Source organism: Manis javanica, chromosome 6 (genome assembly GCF_040802235.1).
Source record: "Manis javanica isolate MJ-LG chromosome 6, MJ_LKY, whole genome shotgun sequence".
Classification (NCBI taxonomy): Eukaryota; Metazoa; Chordata; class Mammalia; order Pholidota; family Manidae; genus Manis; species Manis javanica.
Window position 1 is genome coordinate 92,410,252 of NC_133161.1, and position 18,755 is coordinate 92,429,006.

General features: G+C 39.5%; 1 protein-coding gene across 3 annotated transcripts in view; it reads left to right on the top strand.

Annotated features, from left to right (window-relative positions):
- Positions 1-18,283, top strand: part of STARD3NL (STARD3 N-terminal like) — a 52,966-nt gene extending 34,683 nt beyond the window's left edge. For 2 of the 3 annotated variants that reach the window (XM_017640735.3, XM_017640736.3), the window contains exons 3-9: positions 167-244; positions 2,831-2,908; positions 4,759-4,812; positions 4,920-5,037; positions 6,989-7,084; positions 16,344-16,419; positions 17,548-18,283. In XM_017640735.3, the coding sequence (XP_017496224.3) occupies positions 167-244; positions 2,831-2,908; positions 4,759-4,812; positions 4,920-5,037; positions 6,989-7,084; positions 16,344-16,402 (483 nt within the window). In that variant the 3' untranslated portion in view covers positions 16,403-16,419; positions 17,548-18,283. The remainder of the gene's footprint in view (positions 1-166; positions 245-2,830; positions 2,909-4,758; positions 4,813-4,919; positions 5,038-6,988; positions 7,085-16,343; positions 16,420-17,547) is intronic. The other variant, XM_073239065.1, reaches the window with a different exon arrangement.
- The last annotated feature ends 472 nt before the right edge of the window (positions 18,284-18,755 follow it).

Consider the following 18,755-nt stretch of genomic DNA (forward strand, 5'->3'; position numbering starts at 1 on the left):
AGCATTCTCCCATTGACCTATGAGGATTCTTCCATATTTTAACATTTCTGGGTTCTGAGAAGAGAGGCAGAATAGTGTACAGAAAGCTAACTTACATGTGTTCTGCTGTTTTCATATGTAAATCTCTCCTCTCTCATTTTATTTTACATCTTACTCTCCTTCCTAGGTGAATGGAGGCATTGAGAACACATTAGAGAAGGAGGTGGTGCAGTATGACTACTATTCTTCTTATTTTGATATATTCGTAAGTATTTTCTCTTTTATATTTCATTTCAGATATGATGAAAATGTAACCAAAAGGCAAGTTTCCTCTCAATAGATCTCAAATTCTGTGCCATTCCATTTTCCTCCCTTGAACACTATTTTTCACTTTTCCTTATTTACTGGTCAATTCAGTGCTCTCTCTCACTAAGGAATGTGTGATCTTCTCAAGGAAAGAAATGATTAATGAGAGAGAAGGGAAGGACCAGAAGGAGCCACCCTGATTTTCTTAGGAGACAGATGTCTAGGAGACATTTTCTAAATGGCAGAAATAGAAGCTATTGACTTACCCTCACCACTAAAAGGAAAATTCACCTCCCAGGGTAGTAACAGGATGAAAATGCCATTTCTTTTCTGCCTTGAGATAAGTTTCTGAGTGTATTCCTAATAATAATTCTATGTATCACTTTTCTATAGTAGGAGTTTTTGAGGGAAGTTATTCATTGGTAATCTTGGGCAACATTAGTCAGTTGACATAGATGCAATTATTTATAGATGAGGCATTCATTTTATTCAAATGAATGCTTGCAGCACCTTTCTGAGATACACTGTGACTTTGATGGGTTTGATAAACTTCTGTGGTATCTCTTCAGAGTTGATAGTGTATATAAATCAAATTCTAACATAGCATAGGCAATTGAAACTCACAATGAATTCCCCCAAATTCATTTTAAATACTTTATTGCCTTTAGAAGCTGTATGACAATGGTTAATTGTAGAACCCTTAACGTCAGACAACCCTGTGTTTGATTCACAACACTATCACTATTTGTATATCTGTGAATATATTAGGTCTAAACTTCAGTTTTCTCATGTGGAAAATGAGATCATCATAGTTCTGAAAAATAAATTAAATAATACATGGACAACACTTAACCCAATGATAGGTACATCCTGGAGGCTCAGAGAACCGCCTGCAATCACTGTCATCTTCAGTTGAGAATTTTAGTTTTGTATTTTTGAGTGGTGTTCCAATTACTATAAAAGGTCTTCTTCTCTGGATTTGAAGGGGCCCGCCGAAGTGTGTATGGAAAAGAATGTGGAATTCCCAGTAAATACAGATCAGGATTCATTGTCATCCTCCCCTTGCAATCTGAGTAGTTCCATTTTTATCTGTACTGCAAGTTAGGGTTCCAATAGGGTTGCAAGGTTGTGTTGAAAAAGTGTTTGGCTTCTACAGACTATTTGGAAGACCAGTGATATAATTTAATCCCCTCATTTTTTCAGAAGAAGTTGAGTTTTGTGGTTCATGTCTTAACCTACCCTATGTCCTTGGAGTTGCTGGCAGAGCATGTTAGATGCCAAATCTCTTGATATTTCTTTCTTCTAAAACTATTGACATATAATAACAAACTTGATTTCTCTTATTTCCCTTGCTGAATTTATCTTAAAATAGCCTGAACCAGGAATTGCCAGGAAGCCAGGTTAATTTACCTGCCAGATCCCTGGGGTTTTCTGTCCTCCATGCTTAGGGAGTTAATGGTACTGGACAAGTAGGTGGGGCTCATTCGCTTAGGTTGGAAAGACTGTCATGTCTGGCTTGGAAATGGACACAGCCTCCAAGAAGTCTTTGGATTTGGGAGACTTTAGATAGAAGGATGAAGACATGCACTTTTGCTAAGTCCAGAATGGAGAGATAGAGCTGGAATGAATAGGGAAGCTAACTGCTTAGTGGAATGTTGGAAAACACATTCTTAAAGAAAGCAGCAAATTAAAAACAAATTTAACCTACCAACTTCATTTTCGTAAAAGATTCTTAAATCAGTCATGTAGTCAGTGGCAGCAAAGACCCCAGCCTTCTGGCTTTTGATTAGTGAGAAACTTCCAGCAGACGCTGACGCATTGCTCAAGTCACCTTACCTCTTCCTACTGAGACTAAGCATATTTCCCAAGTAAAATTGGTAAAATTTTATTCTACATTTATTCCTTACTAGATGAGAGTTGCTAAAACAGCTGTGGCATAATGGTTAAGAGCCTGGTCTTTGGAGTCTGACCACCTGTACTCAAATCCTGGCCTTCTCACTAAGGAGCTATGTGGCCTTGGATGAAGTATCCCACCTTATGTGGGATAATGACAGTAGTGGACCCCTGAGGTTGTTGGAGTGAGGATTACATGGGATGATAATGCTCATAAAGGGTCCCACAGAAGGTCTGGCACCATCTTGAGTAATCAGATGGTAGCTACTGGGACAGACCAAACTGCCAGCACCCCAGTAGCCCAGAACTATGCTGTGGCCTTCACTGAGAAGCTGTTAGCTCCCCAAAGTGAGTGAGTGTACCAGGGGTGGGAAAGCTAATTTTCAGAACATTTTCTCCAGTCTTAAAGGACATCAGAAATATATGCTGACTCAAATAGAAAGGAAAATAAACAATTATATATGCGTTTGTTGATAATGGGAAGTTAATTTGAATCCTTACTTGGGTGGTATTTCATAAATTCTAGAGCAGAGATCCCAAATGCTGATCTATACCCCACTGCCAGTCTGTAGTACTCTTTCAGGGTTCTTCATAAAATTAAATCACTTTATGTATACTTCTTAAAACTTATGTTATTGGTTTTTTTTTATAGCTTTTGGCAGTTTTTCGATTTAAAGTGTTAATACTTGCCTATGCTGTATGCAGACTGCGCCACTGGTGGGCAATAGCGGTGAGTATGTATGAGTGGGCGGTTCATCTCCTCCTGTGCTGGTGGCCAGGGCCTGTTCACAGCAGGGCCGAGCTGGGAGAAGAGGCCGTGTTCATCTGAGTCAAGTTCTGCTGGCTTTTCCTGAGTCCCCTTCTTCCACACTTCAGTGGGTTTAACATTCCAGGGTGCCTTTCCAATGGCAGTAACTAGCTTTATTGCTATGGATACTGAGCCAAACTAGGAATCTAGAGGCCCAGCAGTGTTTATTGGCCAACCACCAACCCACTCTCTGCCGCATTTTGCAAATGAGAGATGAGATAGTACATCTGTCACAAAGATACCTGGAAAATGTCCTGTTAGGATGAAACTGCTTGGTGGCTTTTCATGACTTGCTGTGTGCTTAGTTTGGCCTTCCACCCTGTTTTATCTCCCTTCCTTCAATCTTAAAGGGAAAGACTTCCACACTCCATTTTATTGTTGCCTTTGGGCTTCTTGAAGGCAGGGGCATTTTTACTCATCTCTGTTTCCTTGGATCTTTGGCAGATGCTATTCACCCTCAGTTAATAATGAGTGTTTGAAAGAACTGTAAGCAATTCTGCCTGAATTATTTTTGCCATTTCCATAGTCTGAACCCTCTCTTGTTGGAGAGTCCTAATAAGGCAGGCATGTGGGGAGAATGCTGAGCTCCTCAGCTGGCGAGGCTGCCCAGGAATAGCCTGTCATCCTGCTTCTGGATTGTGAGACCTTGGTCTGTCGGCCGACACTGGCTTGTCCAGCTGGGAGTGGAGCTGTGGCTCTCTCTCCTAACATGGCGTCCGCCAGGGGCCACACCTGCCTGGGCTGTCTCTTCTGAGGATCCACAGTGCCGATGTCAGCCCATCCACTGGGCCCCCAAGCTCACGTTTCATGGGTGTAGACTTCATTTAGTCAGACTTGACTCCCTGTCCTGAATATGCATTTGCCCATACCAAATAGCTGGGATGATTGGTCCTTCCCAATTTTCTACAGCAGTCCTTATTGGGACATTCTATTCCAGAGTCTCTGTAATGTGCACTAGTATTTATTAGAACATCTGTCTCAGTGTTTGTTTCAGAAAAGTGGTTTCTTTTTGAGAAACTGTCTTCAATATCTACTTTTAGATTATCGAAGGGACTGGTCAGATTTATCACATCCATTTTACTGTGTTTGAATCTTGTTTTTAAAAACACTCGCAGAGAGGGGCCAGGCAGCTTGCAGGAGAGACAGTCAGCTGGTACCTAAAAAGCACTGCAGTGTCAGCCTGTAAAGTTGATCAGTATCAGAATGTAAACTGCCTCCTCTCCCACGTAGCTCACTCTGGCTGGAGTGTGGGGGTATGTGTTGGTGTTGGTTGTGTTTTGCTAACAAATACTGATTCTGCAACTTTGTTAATATGAGCATGACACTGGATGTCCCCTGGCTTCCATTCTGTCAGCCAAAGCTACTCTTGACTTTCACTTGAGTCAGGTTCCTTATTAGTTGGAGGCTGGCAGGATAAGGGCCTGGTTGTGTGGGATTATCTGTGGGCATCCCAGCCCCTGGGGGAGCTGTGCCTCTGCCTTTCACTGGTCCCTTCTGTGTCGATGGCATCTTTGGATGCTCTGCCTTATGCTGTACAAAACTTACTTTCCTATCACCCCACCCACTAAACCAGTTAGGAATTGGGTGCCACAGCAAGGCCCACCTGGCCCAGTCTGGGTGTAGGGCATAGAGAGAGGAACACAGGAAGGAGCCAGGCCATGCATAGCTTTTTCAGGCATCATGTGCTCCTGGCTCAGGGATCTCTGGTGAGGAAGGTGTCTTCACAGTGTAAAAGTTCTAATTTGAATGGTGCTGGATTATATGTCTTTCAGTTAACGACAGCAGTGACCAGTGCCTTTTTACTAGCAAAAGTGATCCTCTCAAAGGTACGGCCCACCCCTCCTCTGTACAGTTACCCTCTGTAATGACAAAGCCTTATTTTCCAGTGCCCGTAGTAACTGCGTTTCCCTCTCCTGGTCACATCTGTTCTCAGCTTTTCTCTCAAGGGGCTTTTGGCTATGTGCTGCCTATCATTTCATTCATCCTCGCCTGGATTGAGACTTGGTTCCTGGATTTCAAAGTGTTACCTCAAGAGGCAGAGGAAGAAAACAGTAAGTTTCTCTCAAAGTTAGCCCCCTGAGACTGGCTGGGAACCAAGGTGGAAGGAAGAGCTAGAGATGTCTTGATCTGAGTGGACCTGCAGGCAGGCGGGTTGAGGCAGATCTCAGTGTCTGCATTCATTAGTGGGCACAGCAGAATTTGAGGGAGGGTTGGATGAAAGGGTAGTGACAGAAAGTGGCTCTCTTTCCAGCTCTTAGGGCAGGCTTCCCTAGAAGAAAGGGTGGATGCTGGTGAAAAGACAGGCCAACAACAAACATGACCCAAACCTCTTCCTCCTCAGACAGGTCTCCTCCTTTTCTTACTATTAATAATAGTCAGGACACTAAGCATTTTGTGTATCTAAACAGAATGGTTGTTTAGAGACAGAAATGTGAAGCAGTTAGTGTGCTGAGGTAGCCATTCTAGAAGTTAGTGAGTCTCCAAAGTCTCATGTTGCTATCCATCCATACAGCAGGTGGCTGCTCTGAATGGATGACAGAACAGTTGAGTGCCTAGAGTGGAACTGTCAGTGGGTTAATGCTGAAGACAGAGTGCACAAGGAGGAAGACAGCAAGCCAGAGAAATGCCAAGCCGTCTCAGGCTTTCACCTTCCTCTGGGTGGCTGTGTGACAGCAGCATTCTGTAATCATGAATCCTGCCAAAGCTGTTATAATCTCTATCAGTGGCTTTGAGCATCCCTGGATGTTGGCTAGGAAGACCAAATGGTTCTTCTCCCTCTGCATGATGGCCCTAGGGGAAGCCCATGCACTCCACCCACCCTCCTGGAAGTGTCATGATCAGCTCTCAGTGCAGAGACCCAAGCAGTTTCAAGACATGATCACCTTGCATGAATTTCTCCCTGTCGGCTAGAAACAAAAAGCCTTTGTCTAACAGAAAGTTAGGCATGATTATAACCTCAAGGAACAGCAGAATAAATTACCTTGCAAATGGTTTTCTTTTGGAAAATCTAGTTTTCAGAGAAGAAATCTATAAGAAAAGAATTATTATTTCAGAGTAGATTTTAAAACATATTAATCAGACTAAGATGTGTCTTCTATCCTATGCCTTCTATTCCTATATGAAAATATATTGTGGAGAGGGAACAAATAAAGCTAATGGAAGTCACTTTAAAAATTATATACAAATAATCAAATTGAACTTTATTGAAAGCATTATCAACTATTAATGTGTCGGGCTTGAGTACTTAAGTGATTAAACCAAATTCAAAGTGCCTACTGAATAAAGCAGAATACACAATTAGTGGAAAATTTAAAACAGCATTTATTTTCATTATCTGTAGCACTTGTTACACACATGTATTATGCGCGCGTGTATACCTGGCATCTGCTGTTTGGCCTGGTGCCCCCTCCAGCTTCATCTCTCAGTCAACAGATCTCACTGTGGATGGCCTCTCATCATGTGTTCGTGTTCTAGAGCCATCTGCATCTTGCTTCCTTCTTTTTTCATTGTTTTTTTTTAATATTCTTTTTTTTCCATGGGAAACTTTGGATTGAATAAATCTTTCTTCACCATCATCATTACAATTTATGTATTTATAAAAGGCCATCCACTTATTATACTTTACATCTGGTGGTTCTCTGACTAAATGCAGACCATTGGCGTGAGCTGACCGGGTTTTTTATTTTGCTTTGTGCTTTGGTTTTGGTGGTGGTGTTGATTTCTGTAGGGAGCAAGGTATTCCCAAGGAAAGGATGCCATAAATCCTGATTCAAAGAATCCCATGAGTAACAGGAGGCAATTTTTTAAACTGGTTGGAATCTGTCCCTACAATACTGGTTCCTACTTTATTAATAAAACTTATTTTTAGTTTGAAAGATTTTCAGAGGACCTTTTTGCTAAGACTTTTAATGTAATAATGACACTGTTTTATTGTGGTTAACCTTGCCAAGAAGGTACCGGAATAGTCACAAATTCCCAGTATCTGTATATCTTCTCTTCCAGGACTCCTGATCGTTCATGACGCTTCAGAGAGGGCGGCCCTTATACCCGGTGGCCTTTCTGATGGTCAGTTTTATTCTCCTCCTGAGTCTGAAGCAGGTAAAAAATTTGTTCATCATTTGTGTATGTGTCCATCATTCAGAAGCTTAGCCCTTTCTCTCCTCCCCTCCCTCTACTTCTCAAAACACTTAGCAAACATTTACCGTACCAGGCTTTTAGGATATGAAAATAACTAAGATGCAGAGATGTAAAAATAAATGCAGTACAAGGCCATACACAGTGTGATTTGTGATCTGTATCTCAGAAGACTGGCAGACAAGGGGAAGGGTCTTGACGATCTCTTTATTACCTGTTTGTTGTTTGACTATTACGATCTCCTCCCCTAAACTGGCCTTCCTCCAGGATACCCTGATTGAGAATGGCTGCACTGTCTGCCCAGTTGCCCAAGATAAATACCAGAGCCTCACTGGGCACTCTGGCCCTTTCTTATGGCTCACAGCTGATCATCACAATGCCACTCTGATCCTCTTTGTTTCTGCCTCATTTATCTCACTTGAATTATACTCCATACCACTTAATATCATCTCCAACTTCGGTTGCTCATTGCTTGCTTCAGTTTCTGCAACAGTGCCTGTCTCCCTGCCTCACCTGCCTTCTCCCAACTGGACACCAGAGTGCAGTGTTAGATACAATCGTGTTGTGCTAAGGGTTCCTTGTAACCACTCTTTGATGTCAAAGTCTCATTATCCCTGTTCTAGAGATGAGGAAATTGAGGCACAGAAAGTTGAAATAATTTGTGCAGCATTGCACAAAGAGTGAGAGTGGAGAAAGGATCTAGATCCTGGCTTAGTGCCGGAGTCCATGCTCATAGGTAATCAACACACAGCCTTTCAGTGTGAATGAAAATGCAAAATTGATCACATCATTCTCCTGCCCAAAAGCCCTCAGTGACATAAAGGATTAGGAAAGTCATGGATCCTTAACCTGTTAGAAAACACCCCTTTGACCACTCTTACCAAATTGTCCAGCCTCTCCTTACTCTCTCTTCGCATTCTGTTCTCAGTGTTTCTGAAAATGCGCAATAACCCTCAAGCCAGTGTGCATCTTATTTTTTCTATCCTGACATTGCCCTCTGCAGTCTTAGTCTCTGCTCACTTGTTGAGAAGGCTTCTCCCTACGCACTCCCCACCCTCTAGCTCTCAGCAGTCACAGGTAGGGTGTTCTTCACAATTCCTTTAGGACCTCTCCAACAGCCCTGTCCTTCTGTGTTGGCTGCACTGTCTTCAGCACTGACCTGGCCTATTTCTGCCATGAGATATAACTTGAGTTAAAGACTACAGTAATTTATTCCCAACATTATGCTTGATGTATTATTTAAACACAGACACAATATATTAAAACATATTGAGGGCAGGAAGAGCCTTGTGAATGATCAGAAGCACAGCAATGTGACAGCGTATTAGGGGACCTCCAGGTACTCCATACTCTGCATTATTGGTATTGGGTCTGAAATCTGTATAAATCACAGAAGCATAAAGTCAGATGAAATACAGATACAAATTAGCACAAAATATATTTCTCAGCCAGCAGAAACCAGAATAAGCATTAAATTTGAGATTACCTTGTTATGAGAATTATTTCATTGAGATTTTTGTACATTTTTAGGACTTAATTCTTTTTTTTAGAAAACGGAACTTCACATTATAGCTCATGCTTTTGTATAGCTTTTATTTTTCTAAGACTAATAAAATTTTACAGCACTGGTGTGTTTTCTACCTTAGAAATTCAGAGCCCCAGGATAATAATATCAGAAACCGCCACAGGCCTTCATCAAGCTTTCGGGTTCTGACTCCACTGGCTCCCTGCCTGTGACTTTTACTACCCCCTAGTGGTAGTCGGGAGCATTATCATTTCATCGGCTGAACAAGAACTCTTGCACAGTATTTTTCTGGGTAGCTGCTTTGTGTTAAGACAAAATGCAAGTTAGTAGTAGCAGAGAAGGAGTGTTCAGTGTGGCTTAATGTATTGTGTTATATTTTCATTTTCTGAACGTTCAATTTAGGAGAGAATTAAAATTAAAAAACTGTTACTGGAATTGATGTGCCTAAAATGAGGCTTTCAGCAGCAGCAGTGAGCAGCTTCTGTTGCCCTGTATCTGATACAGTGCTGAATGGCCCTTCGCAGACAACAGGGCATCCGGGGCCTGCCTTGACTGTTCTTGTCTTTCTTTCTCCAGTACCTAGTACAGTGCCTGGAACATAGATTTATAAGTGTTGAGGAATGAATGAAAAAAAAGAGAAAGAAATTGAAGACACCAAAACTTTAAATGTTAGCATTTTTCCTTGTAAAGGAATGGCTTGATTTTTAGTATCACAGAGATTTGGAAAACTAGCACATTTTAGGAGATGGACTTTTAAAGGATATAAAGGTAGTTTGTTTGCAGTGTTGCTTGTTGCTCTAACTGTAGCCTGCTTAGCTGTGTATTAAGTGGGAGGAATGAGGAGGCACAATCCTCTCTCAATTGATTGGATTGAAGTTGTTCTGTGTGGTCAGACAGCTTCAGTGAACCAGTTGTGACAAAGGATAATTTGTCACCTAAATCATCCAGAGATGAACTCAATTGCATAATATACTCTGCTAAGCAAATCTAGGTGAGGCATTAAAATTCAAATTTGGCATCTTCTCAAAATAACCATATAAGTTGGTTTGCCTGGGAAAGCCTTGGCTTACTCCTGGGGCCTCATGTAATTATTATTAGAACTACATTTATCTCTGCCTCCTCCCTGCCTCAGCTGCCTTCTCCCAACCAGCCACCAGATTGCAGTGTTAGATACAACAATAGCATTGTGTGCTTATTTAGATAATGAATATGCATAGTTAATATATTTGAAACACAGTTTTTCTATTTTTTAATTAAAATTTTGAAAAGTATGTAAAATCATAGCTGGGGATATAAGAAAACATTCATTTAAAAAAATACAGCTTTAGTTTGATTTTATTTACATACCATAAAATTCATCCATTGTAAATGTGTAATTGCATGACTTTGGGTAAACTTAGTTTTTTAACCAACATCACCATAAAGTTTTAGAGCAATTTCTTCATCTGAAAAAGTTCCTTTAGTTTCAGTTAATTCCTGCTCTTACTTCCAGTCCTATGTAAACCACCAATTATATTTTGAAAATGTGCCCTTTTTGGATAATTAATATAAATGTAATTGTACAATATGTAGTTTTATTGCAACTGGCTTCCTTAGCATAATTTTTGAGGGTCAGGCCTTTGTTCCTTTAATGGTTGAATACTACTCCATTGTATGGATATATAGCATCTTGTATCAGTGATGGACATATGAGTTGTTTCCAGTATTTGGCTGCTATGACTAATCCTGCTATGAACATTTACATACATGTCTTTGTAGGTACATATATTTCTATTTTTCTTAGATTCCTAGGACAGGGTTTGCTGGGTTGTGTGGCAAGTTTCTGTTAAACTGTTCAAGTAAATGACAAACTGTTCTCCAAAGTTGTACCTTTTACATTTACCTCAGTAGGCTCAGAGTGTTTCTGCATATACTCACTAACACTTGGCAGAGGCTGTCCTTTTGATTATAGCCATCTTAGCAGGTACGAAGTGGTTTAAATTTGCATGCCCCTAATGACTAATGATGTTGAGAACCTTTTGTACTTATTAGTTATTCATGTATCTTTGGAAGAATGTCTATTTTTAGTCATTTACCTTTTTTTTTAAATTAAGCTGTTTGTCTTCTTGAGTTGAAAAAGTTCTTTTACATTCTAAGTGGAAGCCCTCTAACAGATATATGATTTGCAGATATTTTCTTCCAGTCCATAGTCTTCCAATTTTCTTCTTGGAGTCTTTGAAGCCTGAAGATGAATTCTGATAAAGTCCAGTTCATCAAAGTTTATTCTTTTATGGAGAATGTGTTTTGGGTCCCATCTATGTCATCATGATTTTTCATAGAAGATTTTATAGTTTTAGCTCTTTCATTTAAGTTTATAGTTCATTTTGAATTAATTTTGTGTGTGGAGGAGGTAAAGAACTAAATTCATTCTTTTGTCTCTGGATATCCAGTTGTCTTAGCACATTTTTTGAAAAGGCAATCCTTCCCCTACTCAATTAACTCAGCACATTTGTCAAAAAACAATTGACTGTAAATATAGAGGTTTATTTCTGGACTCTCAGCTCTTTTCCATTGACCCCAGTGCTCTCTTTGCATCAGTATGACACTGGCTCACCGTAATTTTATTTTTAAGCTTTGAAATCAGGTGCTGTAAGGCCTGACTGGAAAGACCTGCACTCTTGTCCCCAGAGATCTCAACTTTGTAGTAAAAAGTAATAAACCTTTTCATACCCTCTTGGTGTGTGATAATACTGTCAGTCTCAACATCCAGATCAAATTGGGGGCACACCACCAACTGCTTCTGCAGGATGACTGACAGTCCTCCAGCTTTGTTCTTCTTCAAAATTATTTTTCTAATTCTAGGTCTTCTGTGTTTTCATGTAAATTTTAGGATAACCTTGTTAATTTTTGCCCAAAAATCCTGTTGCATTGAATTTATAGATCATTTTGAGAATTGCCAGCATAAAAGTATTAAATCTAATCCATGAACATGGACTATTTCTGCATTTATTTAGACATTTAAATTTATTCTGCATCGTTTTGTAGTTCACAGCATACAAATTTTGCTTTTCTTTTGTTAAATTAATTCCTAAGTGTTTTTATCCTTTTTGATCCTTTTGTGAATAAAGTTGTCTCCTTAATTTCATTTTCAAACTGTTCATGTTAGCATATCAAAATACAGTTGATATTTTGTATATTGAACTTGTATCTTGTGACCTTGCTAAACTTATTTATTAGTTCTAGTTTTGGTTTTGTGCATTATGTAAATGCCATGGAATTATCCACAGGGTTCATGTCATCTGTGGATAAAGGGTGTTTTTTGCTTTCTCCTTTTCAATCTGTAAATATCTTAAATTTGTTTTCTTGTTGCACAGTCTAGAATCTCCAATACAATATTGTATTGAAGTGGCAAGAGCAGACATCCTTATCTTGTTCCCGGTCTTTGGGGAAAAGCATTCAGTCTTTCAGCGTTAAGTATGATATTAGCTGTGGATTTTCACAGATTCCCTTTATCAGGTTGAATAAGTTTTATTCCTAGTGTGTTGAAAGTTTTTATCATAAATGTTCAGTGGATTTTTCAAATGCTTTTTATGTATCTGTTGATATAATGTGTAGTTTTTGTCCTATATTCAGTTAATGTGGTGGCTTAGTTAATTGATTTGGGGGTGTTAAATCAATTGTTTACGTCTGGGATAAATCCCAGTTGGTCATGTTGTATAATCCATTACATATGTTTCTGGATATGATTTGCTAATATTTTCTTGAGGATTTTTGTGTCCATGCTTATGATTTTTGTACCTATAGTTTTCTTATTATGTCTTTGGCTCTGATACCAGGGTAATGCTGGCCTCAGTGGAAATGTTCCCAACCCCTCTGTTTTTGAATAAACCCTTCTTAAGAATATTATTTCTTCTTTAATGCTTAATAGATCCTCTAATAAAATGATTGGGCCAAAGATTTTCTTTGTGGGAAGATTTTTAATTACTATTTTTTGTTATTACTTGTTATATATAGGTCTATTCAGATTTTGTATTTCTTATTAAGACTATTTTGGTAAATAGTGTTCTAGGAATTCATCATTTCTTCTAAATTATCTAGTTTGTTGACATAAGTTTGTAATATTCCCTCATAATCCTTTTTAATTTCTGTTGGATTGGTTAGTGATTTTTTTTTTCTTAATTTCAGTGATTTGTGACTTCTCATTTCTTCTTGGTAATTCTAGATTGAGGTTGGTCAAATGTGTTGATATTTTCAAAGAACTGACTTTGATTTTCATGCACATTTCTCTCTGGTTTTTCTGTCTACCATTTCAAAACTATTTCTGTTTACCATTCCAATTTTTATTTCCTTTATTCTACTTGGGTTGGGTTTAAATTTCTCTTCTTTTTCATGATTGATTTTAGAGCTTTCTTCTTTTCTGATATAGGCATTTAAAACCACAAATGTTGCTGTAGGCATTGCTTTACAACATCTTATAAATTTTGATGTGTTCTATTTTCATTTTCACATATTACATGGCTTTCAGCAGTTGACTACAATGTGTCTACTCTTAATTTATATACTAATCGGTATCTGTTTAGTGTAGTAGATCTGTAGATTAATACTTCGCAACAAATTTGGAGAGTCTGGACCAGTATTCCTTCGAATATTTTTCCTGTCCTTTCTCTCTCTTCTTTCTTTCTGGGAGGCCCATTACATGTATGCTGGTGTGCTTGACGTTATCTCAAAGGGCTCCGAGCTCTAGTTAGTGTTGCTTAGTACTTTTTTCTCTGTTACTTACTCAGATTGCATAACCTCTGTTGTTCTATTCAGGTTCACAGATTCCTTCCTCTGCCCATTTGAAGAGGATTTGCCAATTTGAATACTCTCTTAAACCTATTCTCTAGTGAATATTTCACTTCAGTTATACTTTTCTAGTGTAGATTCTACTTATTTTTAAATATCTGTTCTTTTTTGTAATTTCTGTCTTGAGAACATCTCATGTCATGAGAACATCTGTTTGTTGATTTGCTGTCTGTCCATCATATCTTAAATACGGTTTTCTGTAGTTCTTTAAACATATTTATAATAGCTGCTTAAAGTCTTTGTCTGATAAATAAAATATCTAGACATACTCAGAGTCAGTTGTATTGAATTGTGGAGGGATTTTTTTCCCCTGAAAATAGTCACACTTTTCTGATTCTTTGCCATCTTATTATTTTTTTATTGAAAAATATTTGTTGACAATATATTGTAGCAACTCAGATTCTGATCTTCTCCCAGAGGTGGCTGTTATTGCTGTTTGTTTGTTTAGAAAATTGCCTGGATTTAATCTGTAAAATTATGCCCCTTATCATGCATGGCTACTGATATCTCTTCTCAGTATTCTTATTTTTAATTCCTTTATTTTTAAGCCTCACTTACTAGGGGTCACCCCTGTGCCTACATAGCTTAGTGGTAGCCAGTGATTGCACAGAGATTGTGCTCAGGTATCTTAACTAAGACTTCCATCCTCTGCTAACTGGTTATGTGTATGTATTGGGTAGCACACTCAAATTTTAGGCCCATTTCAAGTTTTCTCCAGCTTGTACTTTTGCTAAGCCTTTTCACATCTCTGCATACGCTCATAGTTTCAGGGTCAACCAGGAGTTTTTGCTGCTAGCTCGGGCTTTTTCAGGTCTCTGCTGAGTCTGCACACAGCTTCAGCCAGGCCAGGCACATGCCTGCTGTAGCCGTGGCCATGACCTAAAAGCAGCAGAGCTTCCAGCCCGTCCCACATGCACACTGCTGTTTGTCAGTTTACTGTCACATTGCTCCCACCCCAAATTACTGAGCTCCCTTCAACTGCCAGTCCTTACACCTGCCCTCCCCTAGAAGAACCTTCATGCCCATCAATTGGGTGTCAGGAGGTGGGGGAGAAATGGGAGCAGCTAGCTCTAGTCAAAAGCATGGGTGTTGTTGAACTCTGCAATTTTTCAGGCATAAGCACTTCTAGATTATTGTATACCTTCGACCACTTCCAAAGTACTGAAATGGCTAGTTGTGTTCATCTAGTCCAGTTTTATTGTTGCTTTTCAAGGAGAGGATTTATTGACCACCTTCCTCACTTGACCAAAAAGGCTTTGCTAGCATTCACTTTTAAATTATGTAAAGCATACATAAAATTGTGTTCTAATTAAAAGTTTGGCTTTATTTTGGACTCCCAAATAATTCCAAGACATGATAGCCCCTGTGGCTCAGCTGCCATTAGCCCGACAGGTGGAAAGTAAGCCCAGAGACAGGAAGGCTTGGCATGCCCTTCCTCAGACACATTTCAAAGTGAGAAGGCAGTTAAACCACCCAGTTTCTCTACCATTTATAGCACTTTAATAGGCTGGAAAGTGAAGACTTGCAACCACTATTCCTTTATCTACTTATTTTACCACAAACTTAACCTGAAATACATGACATTTATGAGGTTGAGATGGGGGACACAACCTTTTCTTAAGATTCTTGGCCATTCATTCTCTGGTACCAGATTTGTTCCTGGCTGTCATCCAGGCAGACATTTTCATAAGAAAAATACGTGTATTTTGAAGTGTATGATCTGACAGGAGTAAGGCATCAGCAAGGCAGACTGCTTCCTTTGTGTGTGAGTAGGGATATCGCTGAACTACCACCTGGGTCTTCTCACCACTCCTTTTTTTGTTTCCCTTCCCTGATTGTGAGAGCAATACAGTCTTTTTTATAAAACTGTGGAAAGAACAAGTATGAGTGATCATCCGTCCTGCAGACTCTTCAGCAACACCAGTGTTGACACTTTAGTTCATCTCGTGCTGGTTCTGTGTTTGTGGTCTCACACAGTTATGGCCCAACTGCCTGTATTATTTATATCCTTTTTAAAAATGTACAAAGTGAGTTTCAGTTTGTTGGAGAAATTTTTGAATATCCAGAAACATATTAAATAACCTGGTTCTTTTATTCTAGTCTGATTTGCACATACATATTTAGTTTTTTATTTTTATCAAATATGATCCGATGGCATATACATACAAGTTTTTTTATTATATGTTTCTTTTACTTTATAGCATATGTACTTTCCATGTGGTTATATACTATATAAACAATTTTAAGTGGATACAAGATAAATAGTCATTATTTAACTTCTCCTTGAAGACATTTAGATTTTTTTCCCTAATTTTTAGAGGGAAAATCCACATAATGGAAAAGGAGTAGTATTTTCTCAGACTACCCCTGAGTGGATGACTGGGCCAGATGTACCAATAACAGAAGGCTGACGAGGCCCTAACCCACAGCGGCTCTAACGCCGGGGAGCAAGCTTCTGGCACCACCCTAGGGGTTCGCAAGCCCTCCCCAGGCTCTCACTCACCGGGCCCAGCAATTGTTTTCATATATGTAGAATAAATTATTTCTGTCAAAGCTCAAAGTTACTTGCTCTTGAAAAACATATTCAAACTTATCAGCCAAGAAGTGGAGGAGTAATTAGCAGTAGATAGTTGTTTTTAATGGTTCGTAAGTGAAATTTGTTTTGACAGATTAGTGTGAGTGATAGATCCTACTTTACAGGTTTTCCTCCTACAAGAAATAAAGTAAAACATTATTTTACAGTTACAGTTTTGTTAGCCTAAATCTGTTGAAGATTAAATATATGTATTTCCCACTTACAATTTTATGCCTACATATTGTAGCTTTAAAGCAATCATTTGTTACTTTTTTTCCTTCCCCTTTCCTACCCTGTAGGATCTGAAGAAGAAGCTGAAGAAAAGCAAGACAGTGAAAAACCACTTCTAGAACTATGAGGACTATTTTTATTAAAGTAAGTGTTTGAAAATGAATATGTAACAAGAAAGTAGTTAAACACAGAGCACTTCCGCATTTGTGTAGATTCCAAGTAAAATTCAAAAAATATGAATGTAAGTATATAACCAGACTTGTCCTATTTATATGAATTTAAAATCACATTTTGTTAATATAAAATTTCTGAACATTTTCTGCATAAATGCAAATTTGTAAAGTATGAAAAATAGCTCAGAGTCCCAAGTTTCTTTCTTTTCCTTATTGAGGTAAAATTGGTAGAGAGCATTACGTACATTTCAAGGGTACACTGTCACAATTCAGTGTTCATATGCCCTTCACGGTGATCACCGCCGTAAGTCCACTCGTCATCCACACTCCTAAAGCATGAGGATGAGCTCATTTTGGTTGACGGAGCCAGGATGGCTCCGTGTCAGGTGTTGTTTCATTATAAACCCTGCCTTACATGTGCTGTGAGGGGGCAGTCCTGTGAGATGGAGGGACTGTGACAGTCTCCCCTCACCCCTGAGGCAGGTGAGCCGCTACATTGGGGAGTAACTGGTCCCCAGCTGCACAGCTCGCCAGTGGTAGTGTTGGGACTCAGGCCTGCCCTGCCGGGCAGGAGGGTCTGCTCTGCCGGCACCCATGTCCATGTTCAGGAGCTTTCAGGATGACACGTGACTCAGTCACAGTCTAGTTGCTTAATGTGCCTCAAAGTGGGACATGTTCTGTCCTTTCAGATCACCAAAGAAAAACATTTCAACCTCAGAAATGCAAGCAAACTAGCATAAAGTAAAAACAGAACTACAGGAGCAGCAGAGCTGCCTAAATCATTAAACCACAGAAGGGAAAGTAGTGGAGTCGTTGGGAGGCCAGCGGAGACAGCCAGGGTCGTGGCGATGGAGGCCCTGTTCCTGCAGCAGCAGTGCCAGCAGGCCTCGGCCCCTTCTTTCCACAACAGTGATTGAGACGAAGCAAAAATGTGGGCATGTAAAGAGGAGATCTTTTCAAAAATGCTTTAATCAAAACTCCCATGTGGGCACACCCAGGACCCTTTATGTGTCTAACACAGCCCATCTTGAGTACACAGGCTGTGTTATAAAACCATAAAAACACTCTCAAATATTTTTGTGTTCTCTCTTTATCTAAGTGTGAAAAACCCTCATTGGAAGTCACTGGAGGGGCAAAGAGGACTGGAGATGGGGTCTCCCTATTGAAAGTTGAAATGGTGACATCCCTGCTGACCTTACTGAACAGCTAATACAGAATTTATTTATTGTAATACCTCACATTGTACCATATTCATGTGCATTGAATAGCTTGCCTGTGGCTGGTAAGATGTCATGATCCATCCCTGATCAGTGAGACTGAGTCTGATCTGTAAATGAATAGTCGCAGAAAAGTCTTGTGCTGTGTTCCTAATCAGAAGACTTCTTAATATATTGGAATAACACTTTCTTAGTAAGCAAAATATCTTTTTACTTTGTTTTGCAGAAAGGAATTTTTTGTTTCATGTCTCAGATTTCTTTTGTATTTCTATTTTAACACCCTACATTCCCCTTACATTTTTAAGTTCATGCATATGTACTTTGTACAATTTTGAAAAATAATAAAATTCAACATATCAGAGTGATTTATTTTTCTTGTTTTGCATTATGTATTTGGCCTGAGGTGATAGACTTACAAAAGAGGGATAGGAGGGATTGTGAATACTTGTAACATGTCACTGGATATTTTGTATTATTTTTACCATGAAATAGTATCTTTCTCTTAGAAGTATTGTTCTGAAATAGTCTGAGAACTCTTATTTTGAACCCACACTGTGAAATTGTTTCCATCATTTTCCCTCTGTTTGGCTAACTTGAATTAAAATGAACTATATTGTATTGTGAGCTACTTTTTTATTCATTACTCATGTGTCATTCAAGAAAAACCCAACTGTGCGTAATGCTAAGGGTACTGGTTTGGGTGGACACTGGCCATTTGTACAGACCCATGAACCCCATCTGTGCTTATTGTAAGAATGGACCAAGGGACCGAAATGCAACTTGGAGGCCCCCTGGGAGGCCAAGGCCTAACCAGGAAGAGCATCTTATGGTGGAGAAAGGGGTGAGGAGGATCTCCAGTCTGGCCTTCAGGAAGAAGATCTCAGGACCTCATGGTGGTGTTGCTATTAGAATACCCTGTCCCAGGAGTGGAGTTTCATGCATGCCAAACCCAAGATGAGGCCCTCGCCAGACATCAGCACGCTAACTTAACCTGAGAAAACTTCACCTGGACGTGCTGGGCTGAACCTGTAGGGTGATGTGGCCAGTCCTCCTAAGATGCTGAAGTCGCCCAGAAGTTGGCTCACAGAGC